The sequence below is a fragment of the Leptodactylus fuscus genome, chromosome 3, assembly GCF_031893055.1.
Source record: "Leptodactylus fuscus isolate aLepFus1 chromosome 3, aLepFus1.hap2, whole genome shotgun sequence".
Lineage (NCBI taxonomy): Eukaryota > Metazoa > Chordata > Amphibia > Anura > Leptodactylidae > Leptodactylus > Leptodactylus fuscus.
The window spans coordinates 110658878-110674374 of record NC_134267.1 but is presented as its reverse complement, the minus strand read 5'-3'; the positions used below and the strand labels follow the sequence as shown (position 1 = coordinate 110674374).

The 15497-nt window shown below is 41.6% G+C and overlaps 1 protein-coding gene across 2 annotated transcripts in view; it reads right to left on the bottom strand.

Moving 5' to 3' along the window:
• Positions 1 to 1035: 1035 nt before the first annotated feature.
• The window catches only part of POPDC3 (popeye domain cAMP effector 3), a 33281-nt gene continuing 18819 nt past the window's right edge, over positions 1036 to 15497 (bottom strand). For both annotated transcript variants that reach the window (XM_075268167.1, XM_075268168.1), the window contains exons 2-4: positions 11707 to 12498; positions 3044 to 3152; positions 1036 to 1869 (exon numbers count right to left, since the gene is read on the bottom strand). In XM_075268167.1, coding sequence (XP_075124268.1) covers positions 1573 to 1869; positions 3044 to 3152; positions 11707 to 12278 — 978 coding nt within the window. In that variant the 5' untranslated portion in view covers positions 12279 to 12498 and the 3' untranslated portion in view covers positions 1036 to 1572. The remainder of the gene's footprint in view (positions 1870 to 3043; positions 3153 to 11706; positions 12499 to 15497) is intronic.

Below are 15497 nucleotides of genomic sequence, written 5' to 3'. Positions count from 1 at the left end.
GCCTTTGGGAGTTTAGTATCCCACATAGACCTGACCGGCTCCTTTTAAAAGGCTTAAATGAGAATACCCATCCGTATGCCAGGAATATGGAAACAGCTGACCCTTGGTTCACATCTGCGTTTGGTAATCCGTTAGGGGAGCCCACATGGGGACCCCCCGAACGGACTACCTATCGCATTTTGCAAGCGGTGTCCAGTGAAATCACATGCACGCCATAGACTGTAATGGGATCCATGGGCTTGCCGTGAAATCTCAGCACGAATCACGCATACAGAAAAGTAGATTGTGAAGTACTTTCCTGTCCCCATGTTCCCTACGGAGAACTCGCGGCAAGCACATGGACCCCATTATAGTTTATGGGGATCTGTGTGCTTTCACTGTACACAGCTTGCAAATGCGTTCGGTAGTCCATTCGGGGGATCTTCATGCAGACTCCCCCGAACGGATTACCGACGCAGATGTGAATGAGGCCTCAGCAGGCTATGTTTTCAACTCTCAATCATTTCTGTGGGAGTCATGAAAACAAAAGTAGCTTAGTCAGCTTGGCTATTTGCATATTCCAGCCACCTCCTGTCCTATTTTAGCCATAAAAATTACACAAACATGACTTAAGTAGTAATTGAGTATTCTGTGGAATTCCTAATCTGTGCATGTTCATGTCATATTTCCAAAGATATATTTGAGGAACAACCATCACTAAGGCTTACAGTTAGTGATCAGGTAATATATTGTGATTCGGGACCATTATTTCTCTAGCAGCATCCATTCATAAATATTCATTGATACCTATTAATATCAGTTACAAGATTCTCTGATGTCAGCACACAGATGTGTTCTATTAATAACATTTCTTCATTTTCCTTGGGTTTCTGTTTGCAATTGCAATGTCACTTTAATACAACATTAGAAATAAAAAGCATATCTCATTTGTCTCTGTCTGGAATGTACAAAGATGGAAAAGAGCAATCACCAAGAAAAACATAAAGACATAAAAATTCAATGAAAAAATGTTTACTATGAATACATGTTCTCTTGACTTATGATTAGCTAATATTAGAAACTTTTAGCAGAACTGTTGCTTACAAAACTTTGGATTATATTTACAATCTGAATGTTGAAGAAGTTTCTAGTAATCGTGGACTGTCAGAAATAAATAAGTCTCCTCTCTAGCTTGTACTACTGAAAAAATAAGATTTAAGGAACTAGGATACAGGATGCATGGCAAGAACATCAACTGTCCTACATGTATTTCATCTAAGTGGCAGCTGTTGCGTGGAAGATGCATTACATGTCTACTACATATTTTACTGAACACAAGGATTATCTTACGGAATTCATGGTTTGCCTTTAAGATAATACTATGGGTGTTTGCAATTCCTTTAACATATTTTTATTTAAAATGGCAAGATGAAATAAATCAGTAGACAGTGAACGTTATAAAAACAGTGAATATGAACAGGTTACTGCCTAGGATGAATGCAGTAAGTGGCACTTTGCTTTCCACAGTTGATAAGTCTTGACTATTATCAAGCTAATATTTCAAGTGAGAATAAGAAAGTTGAATGGGTTTTTTTATGGCCTCTTTGTTGCTTTTCTTCTGGTGGAGAAGTCCTGAACACGAATGGTGGGAGCCCTCGAGTGGGACTGTTCTGGCAAGGACATGTGATAATAGTTTGGAAGCCGGATGTCAAATCGAAATCCACTGTCCACAAATACCTTTTCATTTAATGCATAGAGTTTGTCAGCAATATCTCCCCTTATCAACATTGAAAAAAGTCTTGAAATAAACCGATGCTTCGCAAAGAGTAAATAGAGTTTTTTCCTCCTCCAAGTAATGTATTTGCACTTTGTTTCTGCAGTAAGTGTCACCTAAAAAAATATAACATGCAGAATTACAATAATATCAAGTAGATAGGAAATAGTAGATGTGTAGATATTCGGCATGACCAGAAAATCTAAACCTGGCTGATTATTGTTTATAGCTTTCAGGCATTATATGCTTTAACCCAATAAAGAATAATTTCAAGGAGTATCCTCATTTTATGGCTGAAATGAGAATACCCATGTGTCTGAGGTGGTTTGGACTTCCAGAAACCACAGAGCACAACTCTTCTATGCTGATACTGTAAGTCACATAGTGGTAAGTACTGTAGCAGTAAAGCTTGCTGTGCTACATTGTTTCCATAGATCATACAGTATTTACTTGTATTTGAATACATTGTGTTGAGCCAAAGAAAAATATAGCACTACTATGTTGTTTGGGCTGTTTAGAGCCCTATATTCCCATCTCAGCCATCACTGGAAAATTGCATTGCAGCTTAACTTCGATTCTCATATGACTTAAAGCGACACTGAGGTTTCAGCCCTATGCAGATCTGCAACAGGAACACTGTGCAAGCATCCATGCTGTGCCTCAAATGTTTGCCGTCTATAATTTCCTAGTAATAGGAAAAATCAACTCCGGCACTCCAGTTTTATTGTGACATCTTAAAACCCTCATATAGCATACGGCAGAGTATCAGTAACGGTTAGATATTGTGCATCAACAGACCCCAGATAGGTCTGTTTTATGATGTCATAATAAAATTGGGTTCTAAAAATTCGGAATATTGGAGTGCCAGAGTTCATGTTTCCTATTATTGATGGGGTCTTCCCAGTACCCCTGGCACCCTGCCCAGTTGAGGCATTAATCTCGAAAGGAAGTCTGCATATCTTATTGGACTATAACTTCCTAGTAAACAGGGACAGCCCCTGTGAGAATCCCCAGTGCAATTCACAAATGTACATCTCCAAATTCTTCTGCTTTATATCCGTTTCTTGGCCAATATAAATATTTTTTACACGTGTATATAATTCACTTATGCCTGCTACATATGATGAATAAATTCCCATGTATTCCAATAAAACTATTAGTTCCTGTTTAATTTAGGTTGGAGTAAAAAAAAGCTACATTTTCACATAAACAATAATACTTCATATTTATCTTTCCTTACTTATACAGCATTACTATATTCCGCAGTGCTTTACAGATATTGTCAATTACCTGAAAAACACCCTCTTCTGAAGGTCTCAGTGAGTCCCATTCTGGAGAATCCAAAAACTGAAGTGGAAAAATATAATGAAGAAACTCTCCATCAACTGTCACCCGTATTCTGCAAAGATGGATAAGATATCAATTATCACACTGCAATGCTGCATTCCATGTACAGTTATCATGTATGAATAGACTTTCATGCCGCAAATCAGACTTTGATGGACACCCGACAGACCCATTATAGTCAATGGAGTCCACCGGGCTCCATGTACAACCTAGCGTCCACCTAGCATAAGACTGTTTAAAAAAACATAAAGTTTAGTTCGATGTAGTATAACATGATATTGGCAACTATTTGCTGCCACTGATAAACAACAGCAAAGATTTGCCACATGGTTATGTTATATAATCATGTGAGGGCTATAAAATCGGAATGACAAGAAGGAGAGCAAAACTGCAGCAGAAAGTATCTAACAAAATGTGTATTTTTTCTTCATGAACAAGCATTTATTAAGTTACCCTCTAACATCTGCACTATGTCAGCAGTGACATCACTGGTACAACACATGACCACTTAGGCCAGTGGACTTCTAGCCCAGACAGTCCAAGAACTAGAGGAAACGGGGGACCCACTACCCCAACCGAAGACCAGGCTAGGTATCATTTTGTTTTTCTTTTACCTCACATATAGCCCACAGTTCATTTTTCTGAAATATTCCTTTAGGCTGAAGCTCCACATTGCGGAAACACAGCTTTTTTGTTGTAGATTTTGCTGAGGTTTTTTGAGCCAAGAATGAATACAAAAGGAGTGGGATATATGTAGGAAGTTCTTATTCTTCTACCTTCTGCTCAATCCACTCCTGGCTTTGGTTCAAAAAACCGCAACAAAATCTACAACAAAAAAATCTGCGTTTCCGCAATGTGGGGCCTGAACCTTAAAGTAAGATCAATGATTACTTTAGCAATATTTTGTGCAATTTTACAATTTTATAAGTACGTATCCACCCAACAAAAATAGACCATGTAGCTTATGTTGAATCAATGCTGGTAATAGCAAGGATGAGTCTGGGAAAAAGAGTCATTATAATAATCTTATTGATCATCCATTATTATTGGTGAAGCTGCAGCTCCAATACATTAAATGCAAAACTCATTGTGGGCATATCCATATTATAAAAGCAAATACATAATGGACACCAATATATATGTATACCGATCACAAAATGGAAAAGTCTGCATTTCTGACAAGGTCTTCATTCAGCTCCAAAGCTTGTCATATAATCTATAACGTTAGCCAAGAGCATGTGTAGGGTTAAAGTCACAATTTGTTTCCTAGGGTCCTGCGTATCTGCAGGTCATCTGTCTATTTCTGGCACACATTCAATGACTGTTAGAGATTGCATTATCCACTGTCCTATTTGGGAATGTGCCCTTTGTAAAAAGAGACCCAGAGCAGAACAGACTCTTGTTGTGACAAGTAACAAGTGTATGAAAAATGATAAGGTTTAAGGGTTTGGTGACAAATATATGCTGCCTGCAAAGGTTTCTCCTATAGATTTAACCTCATATCTAAGGGATGAAGAAAGGACGTGTAAATGTCACAGAGCAGGGTGATAGTACTGGTTACCTTATAGGGTAAAATATGGTAACACCAGCACATGTCTTATGATCAACAGCTGGTAAAGATCTGTATGCTATATAGTATATGGAACCAAAGCCCTGCTTGTACTGAGACAGCTGGATCATAAAATACATACAGTTTTCCATAACAAATTTACACATTTTTTTTACATATTATCCATTTCCTCAAACATTTCTCATTCTTTTGCTTCCATTTTTTCCCTTTCCGCCTTTGAAGAGGCATAGCATTTTTATTATTCCACTAGCAGAGGGCTTGTTTTTTACAGTATGCGTTTTATTTATTTATTTTTTTCGAGCAAAACAAATCCTTTTACTCCTAGTTTTAATATAGTGTGTCAATTTGAGAGGTATATTCTGGTTTGTACCACAATACAATGGGATTAGATGCTGTACTCCAAGATATATGCTTTGTTACCCTTGGTTCACATCTGCCTTTGGACCCCCCGAATGGACTACCGAACGCATTTGCAAGCGGTGTGCAGTGAAAGTACACAGACCCCATAGACTATGGATCTTGCTTGCCGCGAGATCTCCGCACGAGTCATGCGGACAAAAAAATAGATTGTGAAGTACTTTCCTGTTCACATGTTCCTTGCGGAGATCTTGTGGCAAGCTCACGGACCCCATTATAGTCTATGGGGATGGGGATCCGTGTGCTTTCACTGCACACCGCTTGCAAATGCATTCAATGCATTTTCCGCTAGCGGCGGGCTGCTGCTAGTGGAGAAAAGAAGCGACATGTCCTATCTTCAGGCGGAAACCGCGGCGCGCTGGACCGCGGCTTCCAACTAGCGGCAGCACCCTCCTATGTCGGCTCATCCATTTGAGCCGACATAGGAGGGGAAAGCCGCGACCGCGATAGTTGCGGCAGGCGGGTTTTTACCAGAGAGAGACACGGCTCGCCGCGTCTCTCTCTGTGTCAAAACCTGCGCGGACGGTTCACATGTGAACTGACCCTTATACTCTGGAGTAACAAGTGGAGGCCCAGAGGAGGTGTAAAAATAAACAAACATACTCACAGAGGCTCTGTGGGCTTTCTGTGAAAAGCTCTGCAGGAAATAACACAATGCTGTTTTTCCCCACGGTGCTTTTTTGCCTAAAAAACAGCAAAATCTGCAACAAAAATAGCTGTGTTTCTGCAATGTGGGGCCTCACAAGAGTAACTTTACTTTCAAATGTTTTTTGCAAATGAACATTTCAGATAAATATAATGTAATTTTTTTCTCTAGCCTCCACTGTTTCAAACCAATAAGCGCAGTTAATTGCATTGCCTGGAGGCAATTAGGGACAGTTGGTGTCAGAATGATACCCCTCTCCTGTTCCTGCATGACAGTATAGAACCTAAATAGCAAATCAAACAATAAAGATAACAGCACTGATTGCTAAGGAATGGTGTGAGATAGAGAAAAAATCCAACAGTGCCAGAATCAGTGGAGCAGAACCCAGTGGCGTAACTAGGAATGGCGGGGCCCCGTGGCGAACTTTTGACATGGGGCCCCCCGACACCGAAGATCTCGACCGAGTCCCTCCTACGCATTCCTGCGCGCTCTATTATGTTCCATAGTGGCCCCTGCACACAGTATTATACCCAATAGTGGCCCCTGCACACAGTATTATACCCAATAGTGGCCCCTACAGGACTAAATACTGTCACGTCACCTGCTGACCGCTATACCAGGACAAATTGTGGATAAAAAATCTGGTCATGTGCATTACAATTTAGTAACTCCATGTGCCTCATATTAATAGCAGTTAACCCCATCATTTCCCTCACATTAACCCCTGTGTGCCTCACCATAAGAGTTACTGATATGTGAGAGACATGGAGGTAATAATAAAGTATCTTCATTATTATTACCCCCATATGTCTCACATATCAGTAACTCTTATGGTGAGGCACACAGGGGTTAATGTGAGGGAGATGATGGGGTTAACTGCTATTAATATGAGGCACATGGAGTTACTAAAACACAAGTAATCACCCCATATGCCTGATATTAATAAGTAACCCCAGTACGTACCTGTGTAGCTTTAGTTTCACTTTCCTTCTTCCTTTCTTCCTCCAGTGCAGGACGGCAGGAGCTCGGCAGGGATAAGCCCCGCCTCCTCCTCTCATTGGTGGGCAGAGGACAGCAGAGAAAGGGAGGGGGGAGAGAGGGGGAGCATCCTGAAGCGCTGACAGGAGCCAGAGCTGCAGCTCCTGTGTCTCAGCCGTTGCTACAGCTTCGGGGCCCCCTGTTGGTGGAAAGTATTCCACCAACAGGGGGCCCCGATCATTATACTCGGGGGTCCGAAAAGACCTCCGAGAATAATGGTAGCAGCTGTCACCGGGCCCCTAATGTCCAGAACCAGTGATGTAACTAGGAATGGCGGGGCCCCGTGGCAAACTTTTTGACATGGGGCCCCCTCCAAGAGGGGTACATGGGTGTGCAGGATGTTTGTGAATAAGAGGGTGACGTGGGGTGCACGGTGTATATAAGCAAGAGGGAATTGGGGGTGCAAGCTGTGTGCAAGCAAGAGGGTGATCTGGAGGGGGGAACCCCCCATTCCACCACACTCTTGCTCACTCACAGCTTGCACCCCCATTCCCCCTTCTTTCTCAGACACAGCCTGCGCCCCCGGGTCACCCTTCTTTCTCTCACACAGCCTGCGCCCCCAGGTCACCCTCTTACTCACACACAGCCTACACCACCCATTCTCTCCTCTTGCTCACATAGGGCAGAATGTGGGTGCAGACTGTGAGTAGGAGGGGTACATAGCTGTGCAGGCTATATGTGACAAAGGAAGGAATGGGGGTGCAGACTTTCTCACACACAGCCTGCACACCCATGTACCTCTCTTCCTCACAGCCTATAACCCATCCCCCCCCCCATTGTACACTGACCTGTACAATCCGGGAAGCTCCACCAACAAAAGACACTGAGTCTATGTTAGTAGATTAAAGGACCTTTGATGACGTCATGATGTCATGTCTCAGGTCCTTCAATATACTAGTATAGATGCCGGCACAGGGCTTGGGACAGCGGGCAGGAGATAGAAGGCCCCTGCTGCCTGCTGTCACTATGCAAGTGCCGGGAGGCAGGGGCCCGGACAGCAGGCAGCCCCTGCTTGGGTGCAGTAGTAAAGGCAGCAATTTCTAGCTTTACTAATGTTAAAAGATGGACTGTTCGAGGAGGCAGCTCCTCTCCATCTTCAGGCAGCCCCCAGCACTGCAGTAAATAGGGATCGTTACGTGCTGGAGTTGCTGTTGGAGTGCTGCTACCCCGGTAGTTACGCCACTGAGCAGAACCTATTGAATGATGTAAAGAGCTGGACTTGTTGGAGGTGATAAAATGTGCTTTTTAAAGCCACATTCGGAGCCCAGGTCCTACCTCCGGACTTACAGGTGGTTGTCAGATGTTTCTTAGTGTGTGCCATTACCATAACATAATAGTTAGAATATAAGTTATGCTTGGTTCACACATCAGTATGCCACCTGTCCGTTTGACTTCAGTTTGAGACTTTAAAACGGACTGATGCACATACTGATGTATACTGACACCTTTTTATGCTGATAGCAAACACTGTCTGTCCCCTAGAGGACAGATAAAGGGATTAAAAGTAGCAATTGCAAACAGAGTAGAGATAAGGACATATAATAAATGAAGCACCATGAAGTACAGTAAATGAAGTACAGTTCCTGAGCGGCCACCATATTTATATAGTACTATTACGGCAGATGTTGGGAAAGGGTTAAAGCGACAGATTGACACTTTCTTTTCATTATTCATTATGTGCCTATGTCCCAATTAGTAATAAATCAGCTAGTATAATCTTATTTCTTTCTATCTCAAAATTCATTTGATTCTTCTTTTTAGTTCGAACATATCCCATAGTGCTCAAAATTACATGACCATCTGCTATCTGAAAATGTCACAATCTCACTTCCTGTACGGACTGTTCCACAAAGGCTCTCCTATGACTAGCTACTACTGATAAATAGTCACACAGTTATAATGAAATACTCCACAGATCATTCTCCATGACTGTATACTTATGTTCTCTTAGATTTATTTTTAAAAGACCATAGAGAGAAGGATAATTTACCGACCCCCAAAAGCTGCCTATGTGATGCTGTGTGGAGGTAACATGGGACTGATAGCAGAATACAAAGAAAGATAAACGTAAAACGACTCCCACAGGCGAGATCTGCTTTCAACTGGATTACTAAGTGTGGCTTAAGAGAAGGGGCTTTTCTATATGTACAACTACTTGAGATATCAGTCCCAGGATAGAGCATAGCATAGGAGACATGCAGTACGTATGCTCCTTTACATCAAAACTGGAATCGGTAGGCCAAACCAACCAACTCCTCTATTTTTCCACAACCCAGCTCAAACTCCAACTCCTGCATAAATAGCTGACATCCATGATCAGTTGGAACAAAGCTAATTAAATTTATTCAAAATCTAGTGATTAAATTCCAATTAAAGTATATATATATATATATATATATATATATATATATATATATATAATTATACATCTATATACTAAAGAAGTGTAGGCACCCTTTATTCTGTTGAATGCTGACTTTATAATAGATTCCATATTATGGCTTCATAAGACTCAGATATTGTGGAAAGCTGTAAAACGACTATTTATATAATGCAGCATGCTCTAGATCAGTGGTTCGCAAGACTCGGTACATGCGGTGGGGAGAGCCCTCCTGCCCTTCCCAATAATGGTAGTTTGTGATGTTTGCCACCCACAAACTACTATTATACTCTGAGGTCTCTCAAGACCCTTAAAGGGATTCTACCATTAAACTACTTTTTTTTCTAATGAACACGTCGGAATAGCCTTAAGAAAGGCTATTCGTCTCCTACCTTTAGACGTGGTATCCGCCACGCCGTTCCGTAGAAATACCGGTTTCTACCCGGCCGGTAGAAATACCGGCGGGCCCCAGCGCTGAAAGGCCGATGAGCGCATCCCCATTGCTGCCCGAGAGCTCTTTCTTCTGCAGCAACTCCACCTCTTCTTCTTGTAGTTCTATATAGGAGCATAGAGAGGCCACCCCAAAATGGCCGCCGGCCATTTTTGGGTAGCCGCTCTTGCAGTTCAATACAGGAGCCAGCCGGTGGCCATTTTGGGGTGGCCTCTCTATGCTCCTGTATAGAACTACAAGAGCAAGAGAAGCCAGAAGAGGCGGAGTTGCTGCAGAAGAAGGAGGCGGCGCAGGAAAGAGCTCTCGGGCAGCAATGGGGATGCATTCATCGGCCTTTCAGCGCTGGGGCCCGCCCTCATTGCTGCGGAGAGCTTATTTGCATACCGGTTAAAACCGGTATTTCTACGGAACGGCGCGGCGGAGACCACGTCTAAAGGTAGGAGACGAATAGCCTTTCTTAAAGGCTAATTAAAGGCTTCAAACAAAGCCTTATTTTATTAACATTGATCAGTGATCGCTATTTTGGGTTTACTTGGTTGGGATGTTTTTTTCTCACTATGGGGTACTTTGCTTGAATAAGTTGAAAAACACTGCTCTAGGTAAGGTGTTCTTTGAGGCATTTTCCAATAGACAAAAGGAGTGAAAAATGCTTAAAATGGCATGATAAAAACTTGTGAACATAACAACCCACCAAAAATACATGATATTTATGGCATGTGACAAAAAGAAGAAAAAAGTCATAAACAAAATTTTCCACATCTGATTTGCAAAAATCCATGTACTCGCTACCACACATCATACAGGTGAATTAAACTGATTTTAAATTGTAGAACATTCTGCACCAAAATCTTTAGCGTGTGAATCCATCCTAACGGTCCTAATTTATATGTATTATCTGTAACTGGTACTACAGTTCAACTTCATCCAAAGATAAGCCATTAATATTAGATCCTGGAAAACCAACTTACCTCCTTGAGGCTAAAGCCCCATGTGGCGTCCCACAGTAAAAAAAAGCACTGCAGGAAAAACCACGGCGGCAAGGCATCAAAGTTCTTCCCACAGCGCTTTAGACAAAAAGTTTGCAGAGGTTTTACAGTATTTGCACCACGTGGGGTCCCGGCCTAGAGACATAAAGCCATTTAAGGAATATCAACAAAATAGATAAAATGGGATGAATGGGAGTTACAGAAACAACACTACGCTGTTTAGATCAGAGCTATGCAGTTTCCGTAAAGCCCAACCATAGCTGATAGTCTTCACAGGGAGGTCACGGTTAGATACATAGAAGGGCAATGAGATTGATTTTAGAGATAGGTACAGGGCCAATGTATATTCCAAAAATGTCTTTAATAGGAAAATTCCTTTAGGAGCTTAGGCCAGGGTTCCACATTGCAAAAATGCAGTGTTTTACATTATTTACAAAGTAGATTAGATTCTAGCAATGCTGTGCTATCAAAAACACTCTTGTTTTTGCAAATCGCAGCATGTCAATTATACCTACGGAAATGCTGGAGTTTTCCGTATAGGTATAATAAAAGCAGAAAGTCAGAAACATAATAGAGATGGAGTGTCAGCTACAGTGCAAAGCTGGGACTCCGGCGCTTTTGTGCATGTGCGGGCACACGTCACAGAAGGACGGTAACTATACATTATTGCTGAATTATGTAATTTAGAAAGTAGGCAGGGGGAGGCTCTTTAGATTACTGTAGGAATTTATATATCCAAGTCTGGGATTCACATCTAGCTCTAGAACAGCTGTATCCTGGCCATAGTGAAGAAAGAGGTAACTGCACATTTGAGGGTCTATCCATGCACTTACCTAGGAGTTCCAAAAATAGCAAATGGTCTGCTGATTGACAACACCATACAAATAGAATAGTTTAAAAAAAATTGGCAAATTAAATTTTAACGTGTGTGCCTATCCGTTTAGTCTCAGAGGATACATGCCACTCCAGAGGTGTCTGATAGCAGCTTATTTACCTCTTCCAATGCAAAATAGATTTGCACTTAGCAAAGTATGCAAGTGTATGGCGGGCAGATATATAAATGCAAATAATTCAAATCGCACGATACAAAAATATATAAATTACACATGAACACCAACCTTCCAGACACAAGTAACGAAAGTTTATCAATGGGTGTTTTCCCTTGAATTGCATAGCAGTGATCCCTTTCCAAAGTTATCACCTCTGCGTTACAGTATGAGATGATCTTTCGAAAAACAGTTAATGAGATCCCCAGTGGTTGAAAGACTAAAGCATAGACATCTTGGAATTCTTTATCAAAGGTGACACTCCTCAACTGGTAGGCAAGGTGAATAATTTGCACAATACATATCACCAGGAGGATGAAGTTCCAAGAAAAGACATCAGCAGCACAGACATCCAGCCAGGCCCAAATACAAGTACAGAGAAAACTCAAAGCAAAGAAAATGTAGACATATAAAAGTCCAGAAAACCCACTTCCTCCCATGCAGCCCAATACAAAGAGAATACTGGCCAGGTGGTATATAGATCCCTCAGCCTCCTGCTTCCAGTTGGTACAAACAGGATGTCCCGTCACAAGGCTTTCCCAAAAACTCAAGTTTCCGCCCATGCCTTCTGTTCTCATGTTGGCTTCTACATCCGAGCTACAGTGCTTCTTTCTTTCAAGTAGCCATTCGTGTTGTTTTCCCATATCTTTTGCTTCCTGAAATATAACAATTTCACATCCACTCCAAAAATAACTTGATGGTCATGACAGTTCAGAATGAGGTTTCTGTTCATCCATATTAGATTATGTATCAAAAGTAACTCTGTTGTCATTAGGGAAGAAATGGATTTAGCAACAGAGCAGTCTTTCAAAGCAGCATCCTCATCCTCAGTAGTATTGAGATTTGGGCAAACTTGTGTAGAACCTGAAAAGAAAAAAACTGTTAATTATGGGTATGCATAATGCTGTTACGTTAAATACCAATCTCACTCTACCTTCTCGCTTTGAACATTTATGAAGATCAAAAGAGTGCCATAAGCATGTATTACCCAATAAATTAAGCTGGCTTTGCTGAGGATCTTCATGTTGTGCAAAGGTGTGTTAAGCTTTTATTTACTGCTGACACACTGCCAGTTCATTTCACACTTATTTGGGGTCCCATATGCATGTTTTCTTGTTACACCTGATTCCCACTATCTCTCCAAACATATCTTAAAAGGGTATTTGGTTGAACTGAAGAAGATAAAGTGCTAATTGAGGTTGCATCATATAAAATGACGAGCCAGTACTTAGACCATTGTTTTAAGCACTCTATTGGATAAGATGGTATATTGGATATTTTGAGTAGAGATGAGTGAGTACTAGTCGAAACTCCCATTTCGAATAGTAGCATGCACCCATAGGAATGAATGGATGCAGCTGGCACGCAGGGGGTTAAGCAGCCAGCTGCTGGCAAAGTCTGCATGCCGGCCGCTTCCATTCATTCCTATGGGTGCGTGCTATTCGAAACGGCTGTTTCGAATAGTACTCGCTCATCTCTAATTTTGAGTCTTTCAAGTGTTTATATACCAGCTGTGAGAAAGTGAAGGGTGTGGTGTGGGAGAACAGGTATGTTCCAGCCAGGCAGCTAAAGGGGTTTGGTAAGACCCACACCAGGGAGGTCAGCTGTGTAATTAAGGCCCGACATAGTCTGTGTGTCAGGACTAGGAAGTGTGGTACCACACTGACAGAGCTGAGAGTTCCTGTGTGTACTGAACCTACAAATCAGGTACTGTGCCACCTTTTGATGTATCCAGAGTGAGAGTCTGGCAGTCAGGCTCCTGTATAGTCAGGGAACATTTTGTGTTGTAGTTAGTTCTCAACCGAGAAGGCTTTTGCTTTGTTTGCTTATGCCTTTGCAAAGGCAGTTTATACACTACAAGTGAAATAAACGCTGAACTTGTGTGCAACCCAATCTCGGTGTCCCTGTTTCCCGCACTGCTACCAAGCATCTACCTGAGTGGTTCCACACACACAGCTTAATATATGTTTCATGGATGATTCTCAATGGAAGCAGTCCGATTCCAGGGGAGATTCCACATGGAATCCGCCTGCCATTGTTTTCAGTGGGAGGCAGAGATACTACTCTGCAGTGGCCCCGCACATTATAATAGGCTCCACACAGCACCCTCCCCCCCCCCCCCTCATATATTGCTGCACAGTAGAGACAAAGAGCCAAAAGAGGTGGCACTACTATCATTTGCACATTAGTGGTATAGAGGAAAAACTTGGAAATATTGGTCGATGTAGTAAAACACTTAATGACGGCTCTATTTCAATGAAAAGACAGTTCATGGATATAAACAAACAAAGAAAGAAGTGGGGGACACTCACCCAAGACATATTAAAAACTTCTTAATTTATTTTGTCTTCAAATAAAAGCAGTATAACAGGAGAGAGGAATGCTAGATGTAACAGCAAAAGTGACAATCGTTTTGCACTATTCAGGTGCTTTCTCAAGCTTAATGTGAAGCCACATTAACCATGTCTCTCTCCTGTTATACTGCTTTTATTTGAAGATGAAATAAATTAAGAAGTTTTTAATACGCCTTGGGTGAGTGCCCCCTATTTCTTTCTTTCTTTATATTGCTGCACAGTGGTTCCCTACAGTATGATCTGCTCCATACAGTATAATGCCCCACACAGTATAATATGCTCCCCAGAACCTGCCTCACCACAGTATAATGCTCCTCCAACCCCACCCCCACTATAGTGTAATGCTCCACAGTGGCCTCATATAGTATAATATGCATCCCAGGAGCCCCACAACATAGAATCTGCTCTCCAGAGCCCCTACATAGTATAATACTCCACAGTGGTTCCACACAGTATAATTTACTCCCCAGTAGCCCCACTCAGTATAATAGGCTTCTCACAGTGCCCCCGAGTATAACGCTCCACAGTGGCCCCACACAATATAATTTGCTCCTTAGCAGCCACACACTATAATAAGCTCGCCACAGGGCCCTCCCATATAATGCTCCACACTTTCCCCACACAGTATAAATGCTCCTAAGGGCCTCGAGGAAAAAATACAAAGAACATAAAAGTTCAAAACAAAAAATAAACAAAAGTAAAACCTTTTTTGCCTCCTATAAAAAAAAAAATGGAATAGAAAGAGATTAAACCATCAGACCCAAATGGTATCAATAAAAAAAACGTTATCAAAGTTTTTAAATTTTTTAAAAGGTATTAAAACATTACAAATACTATATAAATTTGTTATTGCCAAGACCGTAGTGACTTTCAGAATACATAAAATTGTCATAATGCCATAAAACTAAACCCATTTAAAATTGGCGTAAATGCATTTTTTTCCAATTCCAGCTCATTCTGATTTATTTTTCCAGTTTTCCAGTACATTGCACATGATTTTGAATGGTGCCATTACAAAGTACAATTTGTATTGAAAACCATAAGCCATCATGGGAGGTAAGGGAATGTGGGGGACTTTCTGTTCCAATTACACCTATGGGAAAACCACTGGCATTTCCATAGCTATAATTGACATGCTGCGATTTCCAAAACCGTGGCGGTTTTGGAAATCGCGGGGTGTCCGCAGCGTGGTTTTTACTGCAAAGTGGGCATGGGATTCACTAGAATCCCATCCACTTCGCCCTGACTGTAAAATGCCGCGATTTTTCATGACCTAATAGAGAATTGACAGATTATTTTTTAACTTTTAATGGGGAGAGCAGTGAGGGTATTTCATGTATAGCATGCTACAAACAAGAGAAGATGGTAAGCTTACACAGTCCTGGCACTTGTGAGTTCACTCTTCTTCTAGGCTGTAACAGTCTACTTCTGTCTCCAGTGTGATCCATACTTCCCTTCCTGTACTACTCACTACACACTATTGCTCACCAACATCTCCACTACACCAGC